The sequence below is a fragment of the Herpailurus yagouaroundi genome, unplaced genomic scaffold (assembly GCF_014898765.1).
Source record: "Herpailurus yagouaroundi ecotype Mexico unplaced genomic scaffold, PumYag 29, whole genome shotgun sequence".
Classification (NCBI taxonomy): Eukaryota; Metazoa; Chordata; class Mammalia; order Carnivora; family Felidae; genus Herpailurus; species Herpailurus yagouaroundi.
This window is the reverse complement of record NW_024412377.1, coordinates 32643209-32665185: the sequence shown is the minus strand read 5'-3', so window position 1 is coordinate 32665185 and position 21977 is coordinate 32643209. Positions and strand designations below refer to the sequence as shown.

General features: G+C 35.9%; 1 protein-coding gene across 7 annotated transcripts in view; it reads left to right on the top strand.

Moving 5' to 3' along the window:
• Positions 1 to 21977, top strand: part of PRKAA1 (protein kinase AMP-activated catalytic subunit alpha 1) — a 50516-nt gene that overhangs the window by 24293 nt on the left and 4246 nt on the right. For 5 of the 7 annotated variants that reach the window (XM_040495957.1, XM_040495949.1, XM_040495954.1 and 2 more), the window contains 8 exons: positions 6301 to 6442; positions 8049 to 8142; positions 8573 to 8617; positions 12023 to 12167; positions 14173 to 14260; positions 15847 to 16071; positions 17400 to 17886; positions 17999 to 18125. In XM_040495957.1, coding sequence (XP_040351891.1) covers positions 8083 to 8142; positions 8573 to 8617; positions 12023 to 12167; positions 14173 to 14260; positions 15847 to 16071; positions 17400 to 17886; positions 17999 to 18125 — 1177 coding nt within the window. In that variant the 5' untranslated portion in view covers positions 6301 to 6442; positions 8049 to 8082. The remainder of the gene's footprint in view (positions 1 to 6300; positions 6443 to 8048; positions 8143 to 8572; positions 8618 to 12022; positions 12168 to 14172; positions 14261 to 15846; positions 16072 to 17399; positions 17887 to 17998; positions 18126 to 21977) is intronic. The other 2 variants (XM_040495932.1, XM_040495964.1) reach the window with 2 other exon arrangements.

Below are 21977 nucleotides of genomic sequence, written 5' to 3'. Positions count from 1 at the left end.
AAATATTTTTGGTATAGGTAGACAATGTAGAATACATTATGTTTTTGTTTGCTCTTTTCATGATTATAAGAACATTTTCTATAGTCTTCCTCTGAGAGAGAGTTAGAATAACAATGTATTAAACTGTTCTCTAAAATTGGTCATTTAGTCTTTTCTTAAATAAAACACTATAATAAAAATAATTATGTACATGTTAAAATGTACTTAATTCTAAGTTAAATTCCGAGGAACTATATAAAAAATATATATCACTCTTTCTCTTAAAAACAGTTTTTAAAATGTTTATTCATTCTTGAGATAGACAGAGCATGAGTGGGGGAGGGGCAGAGAGAGAGGGAGACCCAGAATCCCAAGCAGGCTCCAGGTTCTGAGTTATCAGCACAGAGCCTGACGCAGGGCTCAAACCCACAAACCGTGAGATCATGACCTGAGCCAAACTCGGACACTTAACCAACTGAGCCACCCAGGTGCCCCAAAAGCACTCTTAATGCGGTCTAGTATATCAGCTTTTCTTCCCCTAAAATGTTTCTATTGGTTTGCCAGCCATGAATAAGGAATTAGTGCACTAATTTTCCCTTAAAAAAACAAACTGATCATGTACCCTGCTTATTTACTTAGTTGTGTGTGTGTGTGAGAGAGAGAGTCAGAGAGGTTGAATTTGATCTCTACAGTGGCTGTTACGACACCTTTCTCCTCCCTGTTACTGTTCAATTTTTGTTTGAATACTATTTGTACAGTCATACTTCTGTGATTTCTGTTGTTTCAGAAATGAAGATATGCCTCTATTTCTTCTAAGTAATCTCTAATTTGATGAAATGCTCAGGTATTAGAACAACGTCTTTAGTCTTTGTTTGGTACTTTGTTTGGTTATTGATTTCGTTCTGTTTACTTACTCTTCTTTTACTGGGGAGGGACTTCTATTATTCATAGGTGGAATAGTATTTATTCTCTACTCGCTATTACTCATGAGTTGAATTTCACTTGATTTCCTGTTCTTTGTCTATCAGCATCCATCCTTTGAGTGCTAATTTTGATTTCTTCCTAATTTTTGGTATGTTTACAATAAAATTTTCTCATATTTTTACAACTTACTGCTTTCTAATTGTTGTAAAATTCATCTTGCTCTGCTCTTCCTTTTATATTTCCTTTTTTGTTTAAAAGATTTTATTTTATTTATTAAAAATTTTTAAAAATATTTATTTTTGAGAGATAGAGAGATAGAATGTCTCGGTGGAGGAACAGAGAGAGAGGGAGACACAGTCTGAAGCAGGCTCCAGGCTCTGAGCTGTCAGCACAGAGCCCAAGGTGGAGTTCCAACCTACAAACTGTGAGATCATGACCTGAGCTGAAGTAAGATGCTTAATTGACTGAGCCACCCAGGTGCCCCTTTATTTTTATTTTTTTTAAATGGGCCTAATGCCCAGTGCCGAGCCCAGTTCAGGGCTTGAACTCAAAACCCTGAGATCAAGACCTGATCTGAGATGGAGAGTAGGACGCTTAACTGACTGAGCCACCCAGGCACTCCTTAAAAGATTAAAATTATTTAAAATAATTTAAACATAAATGTTTGAGTAATTTCTACACCCAATGTGGGTTCGAACTTACAACCCTGAGATCAAGAGGCACATGCTCTACTGACTGAGCCAGCCAGATGCTCTAACTTCTGTATTTCTTATCACCTTGTGATAGTTAATTTTTTCTCCAACATTCATGTATTCTTGGGTTCATGTTTTAAATGTTCATGTTTTAATTAATGTCTGTTCTTCTTGCTTTATTCTTTTGTACTTTAAAAAACTTTTTGGTTTTTCCTACCTTACAGTTATTTTGGTCATCTTCAGAGGCCAGGAAGGTCCCAGGGACCCAGGTTGCTTTTGGTCAGTTCTGTTTTCTGTGGCAGTGTTAACTGGTATGTAGCAGATGTTCAGTACATGAAATGAATTTGAAAGAATACTTTGAGTCTCTTTTGCAGTTCCTTCTTTAATGATAGAATGCACATCTGGAGTTTTGATAAGACCCATTGTTTCTTGGGTGCCTGGGTGGCTCAGTTGGTTGAGTGACCTACTCTTGATTTTGGCTCAGGTCATGATCCCAGGGTCATGGGATCCCTGACATGGGATCAAGCCTTGCGTCAGGTTCCATACCGAGTGTGAAGTCTGCTTAAGGTTCTCTCCCTGTCTTCCTCAGCCCCTCTACTTTGTGCATGCTCTCTTTAAAAAAAAAAAAAAAAAAAAAAAAAAAAAAAAAAAAAAAAAAAAAAAAGACTCTGTTGTTGCATAGTTAATCTGGGTTGAGGTTAAGTTGAGCAGGGTATCCTATGAGAGGAGACTGGTTGATTTGTGATGAATTGGGAGTTCAGTCCCAAATGGATTCTGCTTTAACATTCCTTCTGATTCAGAGTCTGCCAGTAGCATCCAGTATTGTGGCTGTTTCCCAGTCCTGTTTCAGCTATGCAGTTAATGGGAGAGAGTTTCTACTAAGCCATTGCTTGGAGATTTTGGGGGTAGTTCAGACAGATGAGATTACTACTTCAGGTATCAATAAACTAGGTCTCAACAAACTAAGATACTTCCTGAATTAGGGTTTAACAGTCTATTTGACTGCACTTAATCACATCTGATTGGTATAGGAGATTGGAGAAAGCCTTATCCGAAATTAGAATGTGCTTCCAATTTTCAGTCCCATTTCAGCTGTGATTATAGGTTTTTCTTTGTTACTGATTTCATGTGTATTTAGTTTTTGATGGAAGTATGTCCAGTGTATTCCTATTCTACCATCTTTCAGGAAAGTTCTGTATTTTCTTAGCCGTGGGTGGTTTTGAGATTAGTCAAGCTATACAAATGGTGGTTATAAGAAAATTTAGAGATTCCATTTACATTGTAGTAGTTTGAAACTGGCATTTTTGATTCTGTGATAATGCTTTGGGTTAGGGTAGACTATGTTGCAGTTGTATATTTGTTCACTTGCTGGGAAGATGTACATTCCAGAGGTGTTGTGCGGGTTAAAGAATCTGGACAAAGTAGGAGGTGAATTTAGGTGATAAATTGTATTTTTGAGAAGGATTGAGACTTACTGTGACTTAAACAGTTTTCTTGGAGTCTTAATGCTTTTTTCTGCAAGTGTGAAATACCTGTATAACTTACCTTGGATTTAATGTTATTAAGTAAAACATTTAAGGAAAATAGCAAATGCTTAAAAAAATTCAAAGTAATTAGAAACTACCCCATCCCCTGACCTTCTCAACTGAAGGGAGCGTGGGGGGCAGAGAAGCCCATCACTCATTGTCTTGGTTGGCCTGGTGGAGGGAAAATGTTGAATTATTGAAAACCATTGGACTAGATGATCTGTAAGGTTCTCTTTAGTTCTAAAATTTTATTGTTAAGTCACCAAGAGCACCTATTAAGTGAGGAGCAAGCAGTGAATTTTGTCTTTAGAAAGCTAATTTAATTATCTTGTTGCTCCGCTGCTTAAAAACATGCAGTGGTTCATAATCCTTGAGGGTTTCTAAAAGGTGGGCAGGCTCAACTTCATCCCAAATCCCAGATCAAGCAGGAAAGCCTATTTAGATTGGAATAATGAGAAAAAGTTCTTGTTTAAAATAATGTTTTAAACACAAGAAGTTTAAATCTTTTTTTTAAAAACTTATTTATTTTGAGAGAGAGAACACATGCTCATGTGTGCATGCATGAGCAGGGGAGAGGCAGAGAGAGAGAGGGAGAGAGAGAGAATCCCAAGCAGGCTCCATGCTGTCAGTGCAGAACCCAAGGTGGGGCTCGATCCCACAATCTTGAGATCACAACCTGAGCTGAAATCGACAGTCAGATGTTTGACCGACTGCCACCCAGGCACCCCTAAACACAAGAAGTTTAAATTATCAACATTGAGTTTTCAACTTGGAAATGATAAAAAGTATCATAATTATCTGCTAAGGGCTGCCATAACAAAATACCTCAGCCAGAATGGCTTGAACAGCAGTTTATTTTCTTACAGTCTGGAGGCTAAATATCAGAGATCAAGGTTTCAGAAGGGTTGATGCCTTCTGAGGCTTTCTCCTTAGCTTGCAGATGGCTGCCTCTTCCCTCTGTCCTCCCAGGGTTTCCTGTGTGAACCCCTGCTCTCTCTCTCTCTCTTTCTCTGTGTACAGATGTACTCTTATAAAGATACACCAGTCAGGGGGTATTCAGACCTACCTGATCTATTTCAACAGTCACTTTTTTACAGGCCCTATTTCCATGTACTGTCACATTCTGAGAGGGAGGGTTCCAACATGAATTTTGGGGGGAGACACAATTCAGCACATAACATACATAAATAACTAAGAAGGAATTTCTTATTTAGCATTACCTTTGCCTTTCAGTTGGTAATTACCAAGATCACCAGGGAAAGCTCTCAGCTATTGGTCTTGGTCTTACAAACTATGTTCTACTTTAGAAGACAGCATTTTCTTCCTAAAAAGCTAAAACCCTAAACCATTTATTTAAAAAAAATTGATACATGTATATTTCAAAAAGTCAAATAGTGCTAAGAGGTGTATTTATAAAACAATTCCTTACCCACACTCTCAACTCTTAGCTGTTTTTTCTTGTATTTATCTCTAGGTTGTTGTTTTTTTTTTAAACCTCCATATTTCAAATTGATCCATGCATGTGTACAAACTATTTCTTAATTCTTGTCAGATTTTTATTGTTGTTGTTGAATTTCTGTTAGAGTAGATATGGATTTCAGTTCTCTTACACCTTTTCCTCTACACCCTCATTCTCCTAATAATTACATCATAGTTAAAAAACCCTACATTTAGCATTTCATAATTGTGACTGTGTAAAAACTATATGCCAAGGCAATACTGTGACTATATATATTTTTTAAATGTTCATTTATTTTGAGAGGGGGCTGGTAGAGAGAGAGAGGGAGACAGAGAATCCCAAGCAGTTTTCATGCTCGGTGTGGAGTCCATTGTGGGGCTTGATCTTCTGACCCCAAGATCATGACCTGAGCTGATATCAGGAGTCGGATGCTCAACTGAGCCACCCAGGTGCCCTGTGACTATATTTTCTTACATTACTTTTAATTTTTCCTGGAGTTATTAAGTTAACCTTGGTTTGTCCATTTTCTTAGTTTTCTTTAAACCTGAGGCTAAATTTCTTGTATCTTCAAATGCTTTTGTAAAATCTCTCTCAATACAGCATTCCAAACTTTCAAACCTATAAAATAATTTATCTGCCCCCCCCCCAATCTTAGCTCCTCTGTCACATTTCTGTCTGGATTTGTTGCCTCTAGGCCTTCTACACATCTGTTACCTAGGATTTTGCTTCATTACCATATTGGAGATCTCTTAGTTTTTCTCCTATATTTGATCCCTTCTTTAGTGGATATTATCTTTCTTCATTTTCTTCCTAATTTTGATAGAATATATATTCTCCAGTAGGTTCTAGGGAAAGGGTAAATAAAAGCTAAAATTTTGGAGACTAAATCCTATTTATTACCATTGATTATCTGGGCATAGCATTCAGAATTGAAAGAAAATCACTGAAATTTTTTATTCTTGGGGCACTTGGGTAGCTCAGTTGGTTAAGCGTCCGACTTTGGCTCAGGTCATGATCTCATGGTTCATGAGTTTGAGCCCTGTGTTGGGCTCTGTGCGGACAGCTCTGAGCCTGGAGCCTGCTTCAAATTCTGTGTCTCCCTCTCTCTCTCTGCCCCGCCCCTGTGCACACTTTCTCTCTCTCTCTCTAAAATAAAAACATTAAAATTTTTTTTAAATTTTATTCTTAAAAATAGAAATGGCATGGTCATGAACTGAAATTTGAATGGTTCAAGGGGTTATGGAGAGGGGGAGTGTGTCTGTGGCATGAGGGCATTTTGGGGGATGGTGGAACTATTCTGTATTTGATTCTAATGGTGGCTTTACCAGTTACTATATGTTCAACTTCATAGAACTGTTCACCAAAAGCAAAAAGTTCAGTTTTTTTTTTAAAGTTCAGGTTGTATGTATGATAGCTTAAGAATTAAAAAATCGGAATTTAAAAGTGCAAAAAAGTATATAGCAAAAAGGAAGTCTCTTCTTTCTCTCTGTGTGAGCTTTCCAGTTTTCCTTTCTGGAAGAAACCACTGTTACCAGTTTCTTATGTATTCTCCCACTTAATCACTCTTGAACATGTAAACAACATTTAGAGGCAAATCAGGTAGAATTGAAAGGAACTTAAATTTGCTCAGTATTTTCTGAGAGTGCAAACTCTTAGAATACATGTAAATATGTTATTAATCAAGCCTGGCACTAACTGGTTAAAATTATTTCTCCTACAGTTGGCAAACATGAATTGACTGGGCACAAAGTTGCTGTGAAGATACTCAATCGACAGAAGATTCGAAGCCTTGATGTGGTAGGAAAAATCCGCAGAGAAATTCAGAACCTCAAGCTTTTCAGGCATCCTCATATAATTAAACTGTAAGAACTGATTGTATTAAATGTAGTCATATCATTTTAAAATAATTTTTGTTAACCAACTTACTCTGACAAGTGAGAAGGATGACTGACATTTCTTGAATCTTCCTCAAGATTTAAAGATTTTTGCCTGTTCATGTATTTATCTATATCTAACCCTGTTCTTGGTCACCTAAGCCTGTGTTCATGTTTTGCCCTTGTGCTTATCAGCTGTTACCTTTCTCATTCTTTCTGGTCTTCTGGACATGCCTTTCTGATAGATAACTTTCTGTGTCCCTGTTGCTGTAGAACCAACAATGATTTGCTAGTAAAAACTCTTGACATCCAAATTTCCACATGATGTCACTTAGCCAGTAGAAAGGGTGTTCCCCTGTACTGCTTATATCTGAGAAAACAAATAATGACCGATAAAATTTTAGGACTCCAGTATTTCAGAAGGGCAGTGATATTATGGTTGTTTTACAGTGGCCAATTGTAGGGTTTCCATATAACTTACTTATTGCTCAGTTTTCTCATGCGGGCTGTCAGTGACAACTGCTTAGCTTTTGTACTGAATGAGCTGACTCAATATGTTTCACTCTCCTCTCTTCTCATTTGCTGAGGTGCTGTAGTTTTAAGTGCTGTCCATATGCTGATGACTTCTCCATACACATCTCCTGCTTTGTTACCTCTTCCCCTAACTCTAGATCCCTCACTCACTGCGTACTTCACATCCCCATGGGGATGCTAGAGCTGAACTTTCTGTTACCCTCCCCCAAGCCTGCTCTTCCCACAGCTGTCACCCTCTGTGAATATCCAGTTCCTTAGGGCAGAGACTTAGGAACCATCCTGAACTTCCTGTCATCCATTCCATTTCTTTCTTCAAAATCTATCTAGAATCCGAGTGTTCCTCAATTCCTTCATTACCATCAGCCTAGTTTGAGCCACTGTCATCTCTGTCACAGACTCCTGCAGTAGACTATTGCTTCCACGTTTACCATCCCATCAGTTCTTCATGTTGTTGCCATAAATTAAAGTTTCCTTTTTAAGAGATCAGATCACATGACTACTTTGCTTAAAACCTTCAATAGCTTTGCATCTCCCTTAGAGTAGAAGTCAGGCCTCAACGTGGTTTGTAAGGTTCTGTCCTCTGGTCTCCAGTTAGCTTTTGAGTCTACATCCTATTTCTTTCTGCCAGCTCACTCTGCTCTAGCCGTCTTACCATTCCTCAAACATGCCAGACAGACTTGTACCTCAGGGCCTTTGCACTTGCTGGCTCACCTTCTTCCTAGATCGTGGTATGGTTTGCTCCCTTCCATCAGGTTCTGCTCAAATGTTACTTTATTGGACAGTAGTCCTTCCTTAAATGCCCTGTGTGAGAGGTTCCTCGTAGTTTGTTTTATTTCTCTTCATAGCAAGTTCTACCACCTGAGATATTGCTTATTTATTTAGTGTCTGTTTCCTGGCTCCTGGAACGTGAACTCCATGAAGGCAGAGAATTTGTTTTGTTCCCTGCAGCTTTCCCGGATTCTAGCACAGTGCCTGCTATATTATAGGCACTTAGTAAATATTTACTGGATGATGAATATACATGTTTTAATATTGGTAGATAAATGTTTTCTCTCACCAGGTACCAGGTCATCAGTACACCATCTGATATTTTCATGGTGATGGAATATGTCTCAGGAGGAGAGCTATTTGATTATATCTGTAAAAATGGAAGGGTAAGCAGTTCTGATTTAATCCTGTATATATTTTGTAACTCCCCTTATTCCTTAGTAGCTTCAAAATGTCAGAGAGCAATTTTGTTAAGAGGTCTACTTAATAACCAGTTTCCTTAGTCATATATTTGTCTAGAATCATAGACGATTTAGAGTTAGAAAAGACCTTAAAGACTATTTCCTTAGTCTACTTACATGGAAGTGGAAGCTGAGACTCACGATTTATAGTTTACTCAAGGTCACATGATTTATTAATGACAATTGGATTGAGACCCCAGAACTCATGATCCTCCAACTCATGCTTTTGGGGTATACAAATACTTGTAATATATATCTTGAAGTATATATTTAATCCTTACAAAACATATTAAAGATCTAGGCCTTGCTAGTCAACCCTGGCCACATTTAAATTGCATTCATTTTTTGGTTTCAGAAATCTGATGTACCTGGAGTAGTAAGAACAGGCTCCATGAAGGAGGTAGGAATTAGACTTAAAGAATTTAGAGTTGGAAGGAACTTTAGAAGATATTTTGAACAGTTTCTTAAGTTACAGACATAAAAAGTAAACACCGCCCCTCCTGCCCATGTTTTTCTCATACCCAGGTTATGTGGTATGGCTAAAACCTCTTTCTAGAAGAGCTGTGTCTAGCAGTGAGAAGCCATGTTTTTTCCCTCTCAATCTAAAGTTCTTTATATCATTCATTCATTTGTTCTATGTAGCATATCTATTTACTTTCATCAAAATCAAACTCATTAACCAAGTTAATTTTGATTTTACCATTTTTTAACATGGTTCATTTCAATTTTCAGGTATTCCACTTCTCTATTCACTGTACCCCCTCCCCCCATGCTATGCTATGCCTGGAAAAATGGAAACAGGCACAAGTTGGATTGGTATCTTGTTTTCTTATCTTTTCCATTTGTCATTTCTTGGTCATTTTTCTTCTGTGGTATATTAAAATTTCAGCTGTTGGGGTGCCTGAGTGGCTCAGTCAGTTGTGTCCGACTTTGGCTCAGGTCATGGTCTTGTAGCTGGTTAGTTTGAGCCCCACATTGGACTCTGTGCTGATAGCTCAGAGCCTGGAGCCTGCTTCTGATTGTGTCTCTCTCTGCCCCTCCCCCACTCATGCTGTGTCTCTGCCTCTCTCTCAAAAATAAATAAACATTTAAAAAATTTTAAATTTCAGCTGTCATATTTTCTATTTCAAAGATCTTGTTTTCTGAAATTTTCTTTTTTCTTTATATATTTTTAAAGTTTATTTATTTATTTGGAGAGAGCAAGTGTGCAGGTATGCACATGTGGGAGGGGCAGAGAGAGAGAGGGAAAGAGAGAATCCTAAGCAGGTTTCATGGAGCCTGATGAGTGAGATCTTGACCTGAGCTGAAATCAAGACTTGGACGCTTAACTGACTGAGCCATCTAGGCGCCTCTGAAATTTTCTTTTTTAAATAGCCAGTTCTGCTCCACAGTTATAATAACCTTATCTGTCTAAGGATAATAATTAGTTGGTTTTTTTTTAAGGTTTTAATTTTAATTCCAATGTAGTTAACATGCAGTGTTATATTTGTTTCAGGTGTAAAATACAGTGATTCAACAATTCTGTACCTTACTTAATCAGTGCTCAACATAAGTGTACTCTTAATCCCCATCACACTTTCACCCATTCCTCCCATCTCTGGTAACCATCAGTTTGTTCTCTGTAGCTAAGAGTCAACAGTTGTTACTTACTTACTTACTTATTTATTTATTTATTATTTAAGTTTTCTTCTGTTCCCTGCATTGTTACTGTACCTTTTGTGCTCCCTGTTCCTTTTTTTTTTTTTTTTTTCCCCTGTTCATTTTATCGGTCTCTGTCTTTTGTAAAGGTCCTTCCTCAGATATCTGGTGATTCTTGGTTGTCCACTTATATTTGAGTGAGGTACTAAATGCCAAGCTCATGTAGGTGGAACTTAATGATTGGTGAGCCTTCCCATAGGTGGAATAGGTAGGGATCTGTCCATTTTGTTAGGGTGCACCAAATACCCGTAATTTCAAATAGTTTTCCTTAGATCAGAGGGTTGCTCTGGAAGCAATGTTTCAATTTCCTTGAGGGTATTAGCTTAGCTTGCAGTTCTCTGAGAGCTGAATTGGGAAGAGGCCTGCAAGACTCAGTAGTTAGTATGTTGACTTTCACTTAATCCCTGTGTTTTCCTTCGGGCGCCTCATCCCTGCCTTGGTGTCCTTGAGAACAGAGCTGGTTTGGTCTTACTCAAGAGCAAATCATGGGTCTTATTCCCCCATAGGGGAGAATTTAAAACTTCAACCAATTGTCCTGCTTTCGGTCCACCTCTCATTTCTCCCTTCACGAATTTTCTAATTTCTAAGCTTTTCCAGAGTTCTGTGTGCAGGCTAGTTTATTATTGGTTTCCACCCTGCAGGCTTAAGGTTTCTGCTTTCTCTGTTTGGTCAAGTCTTCATCGTTCATCCACTCTATAGCTTGGTGACTCCTTCTGATTTTACTGTTGTCACTTTTCTTGCTCTTTTCGTCTTTTTATGCTCATGTCCTTTTAGTGATGTTTCAAGGTGTGGAGACAAAAGATTCAGTCTACCATGTTTAACTGCAAATATGCTTTAACTTTTCTAACTTTCCTTTGGAGACTTCTCCTTTTTCATCTTTTGTACTGTATTTATTGTTAATATGGTATGATTTTCATTTTTGTAGTCTGTTTAGTTAATTTACCTATTATATTTTGTTTAATCAATTAAGTTTTATTTCACATTTAGAACACATTCTTTTTTTCATTTAGTACATTTAATATAAATAAAGTTGTGTTAAAAAAAGTGAACCTACATTTCTTCTAGAAATAAATGTGTTAGATTATTAGCAGGTTATTTTCTCTAGAGGAAGGGTATCTCATTGTACTTCATTAGTTTTAATTTTGCTTTCAAAAGAAATTACTAGTTCACCTTTTCTCCCAGATTGTCCATGCCATTTAAAGTGTAGAAGTCTGGCTTTAGAATGCTAATTTGTGACCTCTGTTAGAAAATTGCATATTATAGAGAATTAATAGGCTATTTATTAAATATGACTTCATGGGTACAGGCTCATCCAAATAATGGTTATAGCTTTGGGGAAAAAAATCGTAAAACAAGACAATATGGATAAATGGAAGTTCTTAAAGAATATTTTTTAAAATGTTAGTTCCTGCATAAGATAATTTTTTCAGAAAACAGACTAAAGATACATGTTTTTATATTTTATAAAACAAATGAATTAAGGTTTTTCTTTTGTTAAAACTAAAAAGTCTTTATTTCAGGACATATAACTTGATTGCTTGCTAATTCATTAACAGTCTTGAATGTTACTTCCTCATATAGTCTAAAATAGTATCACCCACCCCAATATAATTCTGTGCCCTTATTCTGCTTTATTTTTCTTAAAATACTCCTTGATGGTCTCTTTATTTCTTTATTGTCTATTTTCATCAACTAGATTAAGAGCCTTTGTTTTATTCATTGCTGTATCTTGAGTGCCTAGAACTGCTTGGCACACTAAAGATGTTCAAAAAATATTTGTTAAAGGAATGAAGGATTAAATGTTTCCAGTGTATAGGAGAAAACATATCTAGTTTCAAGGAGAAGTTGAAACTATTTGAAATAGCTCATGAAATACAGGGGAAAGCAATGTAGTCACAAGAGTGGTAACAGAAAGTTGAGTTCCAAGATCCTCTTAGCATTTTGGCTTTGTGCTGATTGTACCCATCTCCCCATTGCAAAAGTATCTCAGGATGAGTTTCATTTGGAAGGTTTCATGCGTTTTGATGGTTTTATAGGTTGGAGAGTTGTAGGTAGAAAAATTTCTTCTGAAAAGCACACCTTTAAAATGCCTCTCTACTTTTCGTAGCTGGATGAAAAAGAAAGTCGGCGTCTGTTTCAACAGATCCTTTCTGGTGTGGATTACTGTCACAGGCATATGGTGGTCCATAGAGATTTGAAGCCTGAAAATGTCCTGCTTGATGCACACATGAATGCAAAGATAGCTGATTTTGGTAAGGAGATTTTTATAGTTTCGAATATTCATTATGTTTAATGAACATCAAAGCATTCTTCAGATAAGTTTTACTTCTATGCAATGGACTAAGTATCCCAAAATAGTGTATCCTCACCATTTTGCCTATGAGCATACAGAAAGGAGAAGAAGTGACAGGTTCTCTTCTTAACTTTATATCTTTAAAATTTAGTTTTAGGACAATAGGTAAATAAATTGGCAGCATTAGAGACATCATTTGAATAGAGACTATTATTTGTGAAGGAGAAGTTAACAACTTTATTTCCAGTTCTTTTTTTTTCTTAAAGTTTGAGAGAGAGCATAAGTGGGGGGTGGGGGGCAGAGAGAGAGAGGGAGAGAATGAAAATGAATTATAAGCAGGCTCTGAGATGCCAGTGCAGAGCCCGCCCTGAGGCTTGAACTCATGACCTGAACCCAAATCCAGAGTCATGCTTAACCGATTAAACCACCTAGGTTCCCCTCCAGTATGTTCTTTTGATCAAGTATGGAGCAAGAGGAAAGAGACTGAATGGAGTTATATAAACTCTGAAAGCCAGAAGGTAAACTGTATGAACAAAATCATTCATTCATTTATTTTTAAGTTTATTTCTTTATTTGGAGAGAGAGAGTGCACGCACTCAAGTTGGGGAAAGGCAGAGAGAGAGCGAGAATCTTAAGCAGGCTGCATGCTCAGCTTGGAGCCCGGCGCTCTTGATCATGCCACTGTAAGATCATGACCTAGACTGAAATCAAGAGTCAGATGTCTAACCGACTGAGCCACCCAGGTGCCCTGTGAACAGAATTATTTAAAAAAAAAACTAGTAAAAGATTTTACATGATAGAAAAGCATAATTTCACCTTGGGAAGAACATTGTCAAAAATGAATTTATTTTCCTTTTATGTCCTATATAAATTGCCATTGATATTATTTTATTAAATTTAAGAAAAATTAATCTCTGCAACTCAATTTTGCTTAGCTTAAGTTCTAATCAGAGGTGATTTCATAAGTATTTTTCTCAGATTTGAATATATGTATTTTAATCTATAGAGATTCACTAAGCAGTGTCAGTCAACTCTGAGCTACTGATTTGCTATTGTTGTTGTTGTAACTGACTAAATTATTTGACTTCCTTATTCCTTAATTGTCATTATTTTTTTTAAGATTTTATTTTTAAGTAATCTCTATACCCAACATGGGGCTCAAACTCACAGCCCTGAGATCAAGAGCTGCATGCTGGCAACTGAGCCAGCCAGGCACTCCTTTCATGATTATTTTTATCTAGTACATTTTTGAGAAGGCAGAGGTTTCTTTCTGGAGTAAAACTATGCGGGAGGGAGCTTTGATATTCAGAGTTACTGTTTTGTTTTTTAAAGAATCAGAACAGGGTCATAGAATCTTTGAATTTTAATTTTTCTACTCATCTACATTTTTTCTAGTAATTTCTTTATTAATAAATTTAAACATGCTGAGTTTATTCTAATAAACAGAACAACAGATAGCTTAATATATACTCATTAACTTCCAGTAGTGCACTAACTTAATTTTCTTAATGTTTGTTTATTTTTGAGGACAGGTTGGGGGGAAAGAGAGAGGGAGAGGAAGAGGGAGAGGGAGGGAGAGAGCGAGAAAGAACAAGCCAGAGGAGGGGCAGAGAGAGGGAGACAGAGAATCCCAAGCAGGCTCCTAGCTGCCAGCACAGAGCCCAGCTCGGGGCTGGATCTCACTGTGAGATTATGACCTGAGCCAAAATCAAGAGTTGGATACTTAAGTGACTGAGCCACTCAGCTGCCCCCAAATAATGCACTAACCTTAAATGCTGAAATAGATTACAAATTTTACAGCATAATGACAAAATATTTGGGAACAGTAAGACTAGGAATTTGTTTAAGCAAAGAATATAGTGATGATTTATCACTTTAATGCAAACCCAGTTTTATTGTTTAATGGAGTTTTGTTTTTATTTCCTTGGGAAATCTTGAATAGTTGATTTTTTGTACATTTTCAGGTCTTTCAAACATGATGTCAGATGGTGAATTTTTAAGAACAAGCTGTGGCTCACCCAACTACGCTGCACCAGAAGTAATTTCAGGAAGGTAGTATTTGACACCCTCCCACACTAATACATTTGTAATTATCTTTTTTTTCCTAGATTTTGTCTGTCTGTGGTGTCATTAAATTGTAGTGAAAGGAAAGACATTTAGGGCTTATTCTTTTCTTATCCAGAAAGTGTTATATTTTAGGGATAAAACATAAGAATTAAGGATTCCATTTATAGAAGAGAATTCTTTTTTCCCCCTGGTGGAAGAAATTGAAGGTTTAAAACTAGCAAGTTTTAAAGGTAGGTCAGACATTAAAAACTTGCATAATACAGGAATACCTACTATTTAGAAATGGTTTACTTAGATGAAGGGTTAAAAGTATAATGTGTACCTTTAATTTTTCAGATAGAAGACATTTTGTAGTAGCTTTTTGTTTTATGATAAGGTGATTGGGGGATTGGACTGAAGTATGATAAAATCTTTAGACTTCATTTATTTTCTGGAGACTGCAGTATTATAAGAATTCTAATCTCTCAATTTACTGACCACCGGCATTGAGAACATGAGGATCTTTATACAGTGCAGCTTTTTGAATAGATTAGATGACAGGAAAATTTAATTTTTAAAGAGTAATTGTTTTTCACTGTACTACTGAAATTGAAGGGATGGCTAGGTTTGTTACTAGTCTTTATAATTACCTTTTAATAACGTTTCACTCAAACCATGTTTCTTTGTTTGAATGTGTCATATCCTAATTCAGAATGCAGAAATAGTATAGGATTTTCTCTCTGTTTTCATAATCTTGCTTGCCTGGCCTGCTCAGAGAAATTATATATTTGGGTAAAGTCATGGCTATGATTAAGGCAGAAGTATCTAATTTTAGATTTATCAAGCTTCATCATTATTTTTTTTGATCAGCTTAATGTTCAAAGAATGTTTTTAAATTATTTCATTTGTGCCATCTAAATTCTTTTGGGAAAAAACAATTCTGGGGGCAATGTTAATTAAAAAAAAATAAAAGAAAGAAATGTAAATATGCATATATGCATGGGCCATTTCTGAAGTCTAATTTTCCAGTGTGGAAAGGTCTTTCTGTGAGCCCTGGATGAGTGGGAACTTGTATTCAAAGCACTATTTATGGATTAGTTCAACAGTTTATTTGATCAGTTTACAGACATCCTTTCCCCAAAGCCAGACTTTGTGCTAACAGTCTGCAGTAGTTAAGTCACTTGGCTACAGTGTATTGTAAATACCAGTTTAGGATCTTCTTTGTGAACCAGTCAGTTTGGCTTTCTTTCACAGCCTCAGGCCCCTTTTACCTTGGTAGGAAGTCTTGGGTTTTGGGGGGAGAGTGGGTTTAGGGTTCATCACTAAAGAACATTCTTAATTGATATCATGAGGAACAAAGTAAAGGAGTAAGAACAGAATTTTAGCTATAGTCTAACCTAAAAATTCTTAACTTTTGTTTTCAAAGATAATGATGATAGAATTATATAGAATCTTTCTGTATAGTGTAAAGCAATGACTATAGAAACCATACTCTAATAATTCTTTATAAAGTATCCATATTTAAAACTTTTGATTAATTAACTCTCAAGTTACTAATGATTATTTAATCCAATTGGTATTTCCTGTTACAGATTGTATGCAGGTCCAGAGGTAGACATATGGAGCAGTGGGGTTATTCTCTATGCTTTATTATGTGGAACCCTTCCGTTTGATGATGATCATGTGCCAACTCTTTTTAAGAAGATATGTGATGGGATCTTTTATACCCCTCAGTATTTAAATCCATCTGTGATTAGCCTTTTGAAACATATGCTACAGGTGGATCCCATGAAGAGGGCCACAATCAAAGATATCAGGTAATAATGCAACTTGGAGATTATCAGATCTAATAGCTTCAATGATTTAAATTAAGTGAAAGAAAGAGTTGCAGGACAGTATGTATAATGTCATGTCATTTGTATGTTAAAAAATACAGTATATAGGCACATTTGTTTTCGTATTTAAAAATACACAGTAAACTGGTTACCTTAGGGAAGGAAGATTAGTAGGAGGGAGGGCTTTTACTTTTCACTTACACGTCTTTCTTTTGAAAGAAAATAAAAATAGACCCTGGTGGGATGTTAAATTTTGTAGTGGCTCTTTAAGATTTTCTGTGGTATGCTTCATATTTGACTTTTATGCATTCTCATTAGGATTAATGCTTTTCAGTAGGAGTAAATTTGTGTGTTGCCATTTGAATTCTATCTCATAAATTACTCCCTTTTTTCCTTTTGTTCATCTCAAGTAATGAGGAATTTTTAATTTAATCAATGACATGCTTTTGTTTTTTGGGTACTATACATTGAATCACATGTGGAATTACTGATTTGTAAGTTTCATATGGAAGGGCATGCTTTTACCACCAATGGAAAAGGATAAATCATTCTTTAAAATTTAAAATATCTAAGTGAAAGGTGCTTCCATTTGTGTTTTACATGGTTTTTTTTTCCAATTTAAATGCAATATGTGACAATTAGAAGACTTAGAAAACACCAAAAACAAAACAACAAAAAAACAAAACCAAAACAAAAAAAAACCCCACCAGAAAATGATCTTTAATTCCATCGCCCAGAAGATAATCGTTGTTCTTTTGAGTGTTTTCCTTTCATGATGTTTTTAGTTTTAGCAGTTTTTGACATAGTTTAGGTCAAACATATTCTTTTATATTTGAAGAGTTGTTATCTTCATAGAGTTGTTTTATAAGGTGAGATAATGTATATGAAGTATTTAGCCTAAAATCTACCACAGAGTAAGCATTCAGTGAATGATAGTTGTCTGTTTTTGTTGTTTTTTTCACCTAACATTGTATCAAGAATATTATAATAATGAAGCCACAGAATATATTCTTTTCTCTGAACTGGAAATAAGCTGGTCTTGGTCATTTGTTTGTCATTGTCATTTGTGCCAAAACTTTAAATAGAAGTGAAGACATTTCTTTTCCAGTTAGTGCAGCACTGCTTTTTCCCTCTTAAAATCTGAGGGAGGTTGGAGCATTTCCCCCAATATATACAGTGAAATGTGAGCCAGAAGAAAGTCTCAGTTTAAAAAAAAAATGAAAATACCCTATGTGTATAAATAGAAATGAATTCATATCCTAAATCCCCCAAACTGTTACTTACAGTCTCACCTCCTAACTTTGTCTCAGGGAGCATGAATGGTTTAAACAAGATCTTCCAAAATATCTCTTTCCTGAGGATCCATCATATAGTTCAACCATGATTGATGATGAAGCCTTAAAAGAAGTGTGTGAAAAATTTGAATGCTCAGAAGAGGAGGTTCTCAGCTGCCTTTATAATAGAAATCACCAGGACCCGTTGGCAGTTGCCTATCATCTCATAATAGATAACAGGAGGATAATGAATGAGGCCAAAGATTTTTACTTGGCAACAAGCCCACCTGATTCTTTTCTCGATGATCATCATTTGACTCGGCCCCATCCTGAAAGAGTACCATTCTTGGTTGCTGAAACGCCAAGGGCACGCCACACCCTCGATGAATTAAACCCACAGAAATCAAAACACCAAGGTGTAAGGAAAGCAAAATGGCACTTGGGAATTAGAAGTCAAAGTCGACCGAATGATATCATGGCAGAAGTTTGTAGAGCAATTAAACAACTGGATTACGAATGGAAGGTAAAAAAGAAAGGGCATTCTGACTTTAAGCACATTTGCTAAACCTGTAGTCTATAAAATGTTTTATAGAAGAACTGCTTTTGACTTTCTTTTTGTCCATACCACACACTAGGTTGTAAACCCATATTATTTGCGTGTTCGAAGGAAGAATCCTGTAACAAGTACATACTCCAAAATGAGTCTACAGTTATACCAAGTGGATAGTAGAACGTACTTACTGGATTTCCGTAGTATTGATGGTATGTACCTTCCACGAAACAACTTAGTTGACAAACTAGACCTTGTTACCTAACTTGGCTTTTTAGTCTTTGATTCTTTCGAAGCTTCTTGAACTGTTCCTAGTAATTCAATAGCAAAAGAACATTAAATGTGAGATTTGGTGCCTCTGTGATGTCAGCATTTGTGAATCTTAGGTTTGCTGTAATCTTACAGTGTATTGTCCTTTTATGATTACCTTAAAGCCAGATGCAGTCCGATCCTAAAATGATAGTTTCTGCCACATTTCTGTTTTTTGGTGTGGTTCATTTTGGTAAGATAAAATGTTTTATTTAGAAATAAATGTTAACTTTTTATTAAATTTTTTTATATCTGATATTTAATAAATTTTTTTTTCATTTAAGAATTAGAGTACAGTTATTACCTTTTAGAGTTGATTGATAAGGCAGTGTGAATAGATTTGATTAGTAGCTCATAGGACAAGAAATCATTTGCCAAGTAAGGTTTCTTACAGGGGACTGAGAGAGAAATGTCTTGGATAGGTAAGGGACTTAATGGTTAGTTTTCTCCTCTCATCCAGCCTTTTGCTCCCAGCCTGACACTAGAGACATATCAGAGGTATGCATCCTGTATTAGTTTTGTGAGTTACATGATTCCAATTTTATCTCTTAATAAAGTGTTCTTAAATAATAGACCACTTTTGTATGAAAGCATGATATAGGGATTCCTGGGACTAAAGATAATGTTCAAGATAATGATCATAATTCGTTAAAAGTGACATTGTTAACCTTAATTTTAGATTGCTGTGCATTTCTATTTACCTACAGTCATAAACAATCAGAGACAGCCTGATGATCAAATTGAAATATTCAGACTTTTTAAGTTAGGTGTATTTTAATTGGTCATCAAAATAATGATTTACTTCAGTATAAAATCTTAAAAGTACCTCCTTGAATATTTTTAAAGAAACATTAAATTATGATAAGTATTGGTTTACTGTTTTAATAGTTTGAAAGTGAAAACCTATACTTAGAAAATATATCTCTGATTACCATTATGTATAGTTTGCCAGAATATCTTAACTATTTATATTGATTAAGTTGAGGTAAATTATTAATTGCAGAAAGCAGACATTTTTGTTATTGTTGTTTGTTTATTAAATTTAAATCCAAGTTAACATACAGTGTAATAATTATTCCAGGAATAGGATTTAGTGATTTATCACTTACATATAACATGAGCACCCAGTGCTCATTCGAAATGTCTTCCTTAATGCCTCTCACCCGTTTTTAGCCCTCCCCCCCACCTAACACCCCACCACCAACCCTCTGTTTTCTGCATTTAAGAGTCTCTTATGGTTTGTCTCTTTTTCTGTTTTTATATTATTTTTGCTTCCCTTCCCTTATGTTCTTCTGTTTTGTCTTAAATTCCACATATGAACAAAATCATATATTTGTCTTTCTCTGACTTACTTCGCTTAGCATAATACATTCTAGTTCCATCCACATTGTTGCAAATGGCAAGATTTCATCCTTTTTGAATGCCGAGTAATATTCCAGTGTGTGTGTGTGTGTGTGTGTGTGTGTGTGTGTGTGTGTGTGTACGTGTGTGTACATATACACTCACACCCCACATCTTCTTTATCTACTCATCAGTCAGTGGACATTGAGCACTTTCCATACTTTGGCTATAGCCCAGAGTGGTGCTATAAACTTTGGGGTGCATGTGCCCCTTCAAATCAGCACTCTTGTATCCCTTGCATAAGTACCTAGTAGTGCAATTGCTGGGTCATAGGGTAGTTCTGTTTTTTGAGGCACTTGCATACTGTTTTCCTGAGTGGCTGCATCAGTTTGCATTCCCACCAGCAGTGCAAAAGGGTTCCCTTTTCTCTGCATCCTCGTTAACATCTGTTGCTTCCTGAGTTGTTAATTTTAACCATTCTGACAGGTGTGAGATGGTATCTTGTTGTTTTTGATTTGTATTTTTCTGATGATGAGTGATGTTGAGCATCTTTTTATGTGTCTGCTAGCCATCTGGATGTCTTCTTTGGAAAAGTGTCTATTCATGTCTTTTGCCCATTTCTTCACTGGATTATTTGTTTTTTGGGTGTTGAGTTTGATAAGTTCCTTATAGATTTTGGATACTAACCCTTTATCTGATATGTCATTTGCAAATGTCTTCTCCCATTCCATCAGCTGCCTTTTAGTTTTGTTGATTATTTCCTTTGCAATGCAGAAGCTTTTTATCTCAATGAGGTCTCAGTAGTTCATTTTTGCTTTTGTTTCCCTTGCTTTGGGAGACAGGTTAAGTAAGAAGTTGTTGTGGCTCAGGTCAAAGAGGTTGTTGCCTCTTCTCCAGTATTTTGATAGCTTCCTGTCTTATGTTTAGGTCTTTCATCCATTTTGAGTTTATTTTTGTGTATGGTATAAGAAAGTGGTTCAGGCTCATTCTTCTGCATGTTGCTGTCCAGTTTTCCCAACACCATTTGCTGAAGAGACTGTCTTTTTTCCATTGGATATTCTTTCCTCCTTTGTCAAAGATTAGTTGGCCATATGTTTGTGGGTCCATTTCTGGGTTCTCTATTCTGTTCCAATGATCTTGTGCCAATACCACACTGTCTTGAAGATTATAGCTTTGTAATATAGCTTGAAGTCCAGAATTGTGATGTTTCCAGCTTTGGTTTTCTTTTTCAGGACTAATTGGCTACTTGAGGTCTTTTGTGGTTCCATACAAATTTTAGGATTGTTTGTTCTAGTTCAGTGAACAGTAGTGTGCTATTTTGATAGGGATTACTTTATTTTTATTTTTAAATGGGAAAAATATCTTTATGCCAATGTTTGTATGAGTAAACTATAATAGACTTTTAGTAAATGATATGATACTATAACATGGTTTGAAATTTATATTAATTCAGATTTCCCATATGCATACACTCTCAAAACGAATTTAACACTATCTATTAAAAAGCCTGACAGAGCACACTTGACTCATAATATCAAGTAAATACTCTATCCTAGCATTTCAAGAGTATAACTGTATATATAAATGTTTTCTCATAAACAGAGCCTTTAATTAAGTACAAGTTTTTAGCAGTTCTTCATTGGCCATATCCATTAAGATCTGTTACCACTTTTGTTTATCTAAGATCCTATGGAATTATTAGATTTACCTATAAATTTTTTGTCTTTTTCATAAACAAAAGTATAGTACCTACTTAGTGTCAGAAAGGCACAGGTTTGAGCGGTAATGTACTGGCCTCAAATTTATAACCTTAGGTTTATTAGCCCCTGGGTTTGCCAGTTGAATGAACATTTACTGTTTTTGTGTACTGTATTTTCAACTCTAGTTTTTCCTTAATTTGTTTATTGGAATCATTTCATGAGATCTTATATACAAAGAGAAAGTGGGAGAGTGAAAAGCAGTGAGATGACAGGCAAAGGAGGTTCTAGATTTACCTCTTTATTACCTATGGCAAGTCACTACACTTTTCGAAGGTTATATTTTCTTATCAATAGAATGAAGCATTGGATGAGGTGATTTCCAAGATTTCTCCCAAATTTTAAGTGCATTTATTCTATGATTTTAATATAGAGAAATGAATTTTTATTGTTAGGGAAGGATGTTTATTGAGCCCCATGTTATTAGTTTATTGGGCTATTAATTTTGGAGTGTAAGTCTGATGAGTAGCTACATACTGATGAGTAGCTATGTGCTATACCCAATGTTGATTAGGCATGAGGAGAATATGTACTGTATGTAAAGAAGACAAATGGTTTAACACAGATTCATCACTTCTATTTCAGAAAGTTTTCAAAATAAATGTGCTCTTGATAGGTGGTCAGTGGTCTCACTCAAAGAAGCAAATTAAATACTAT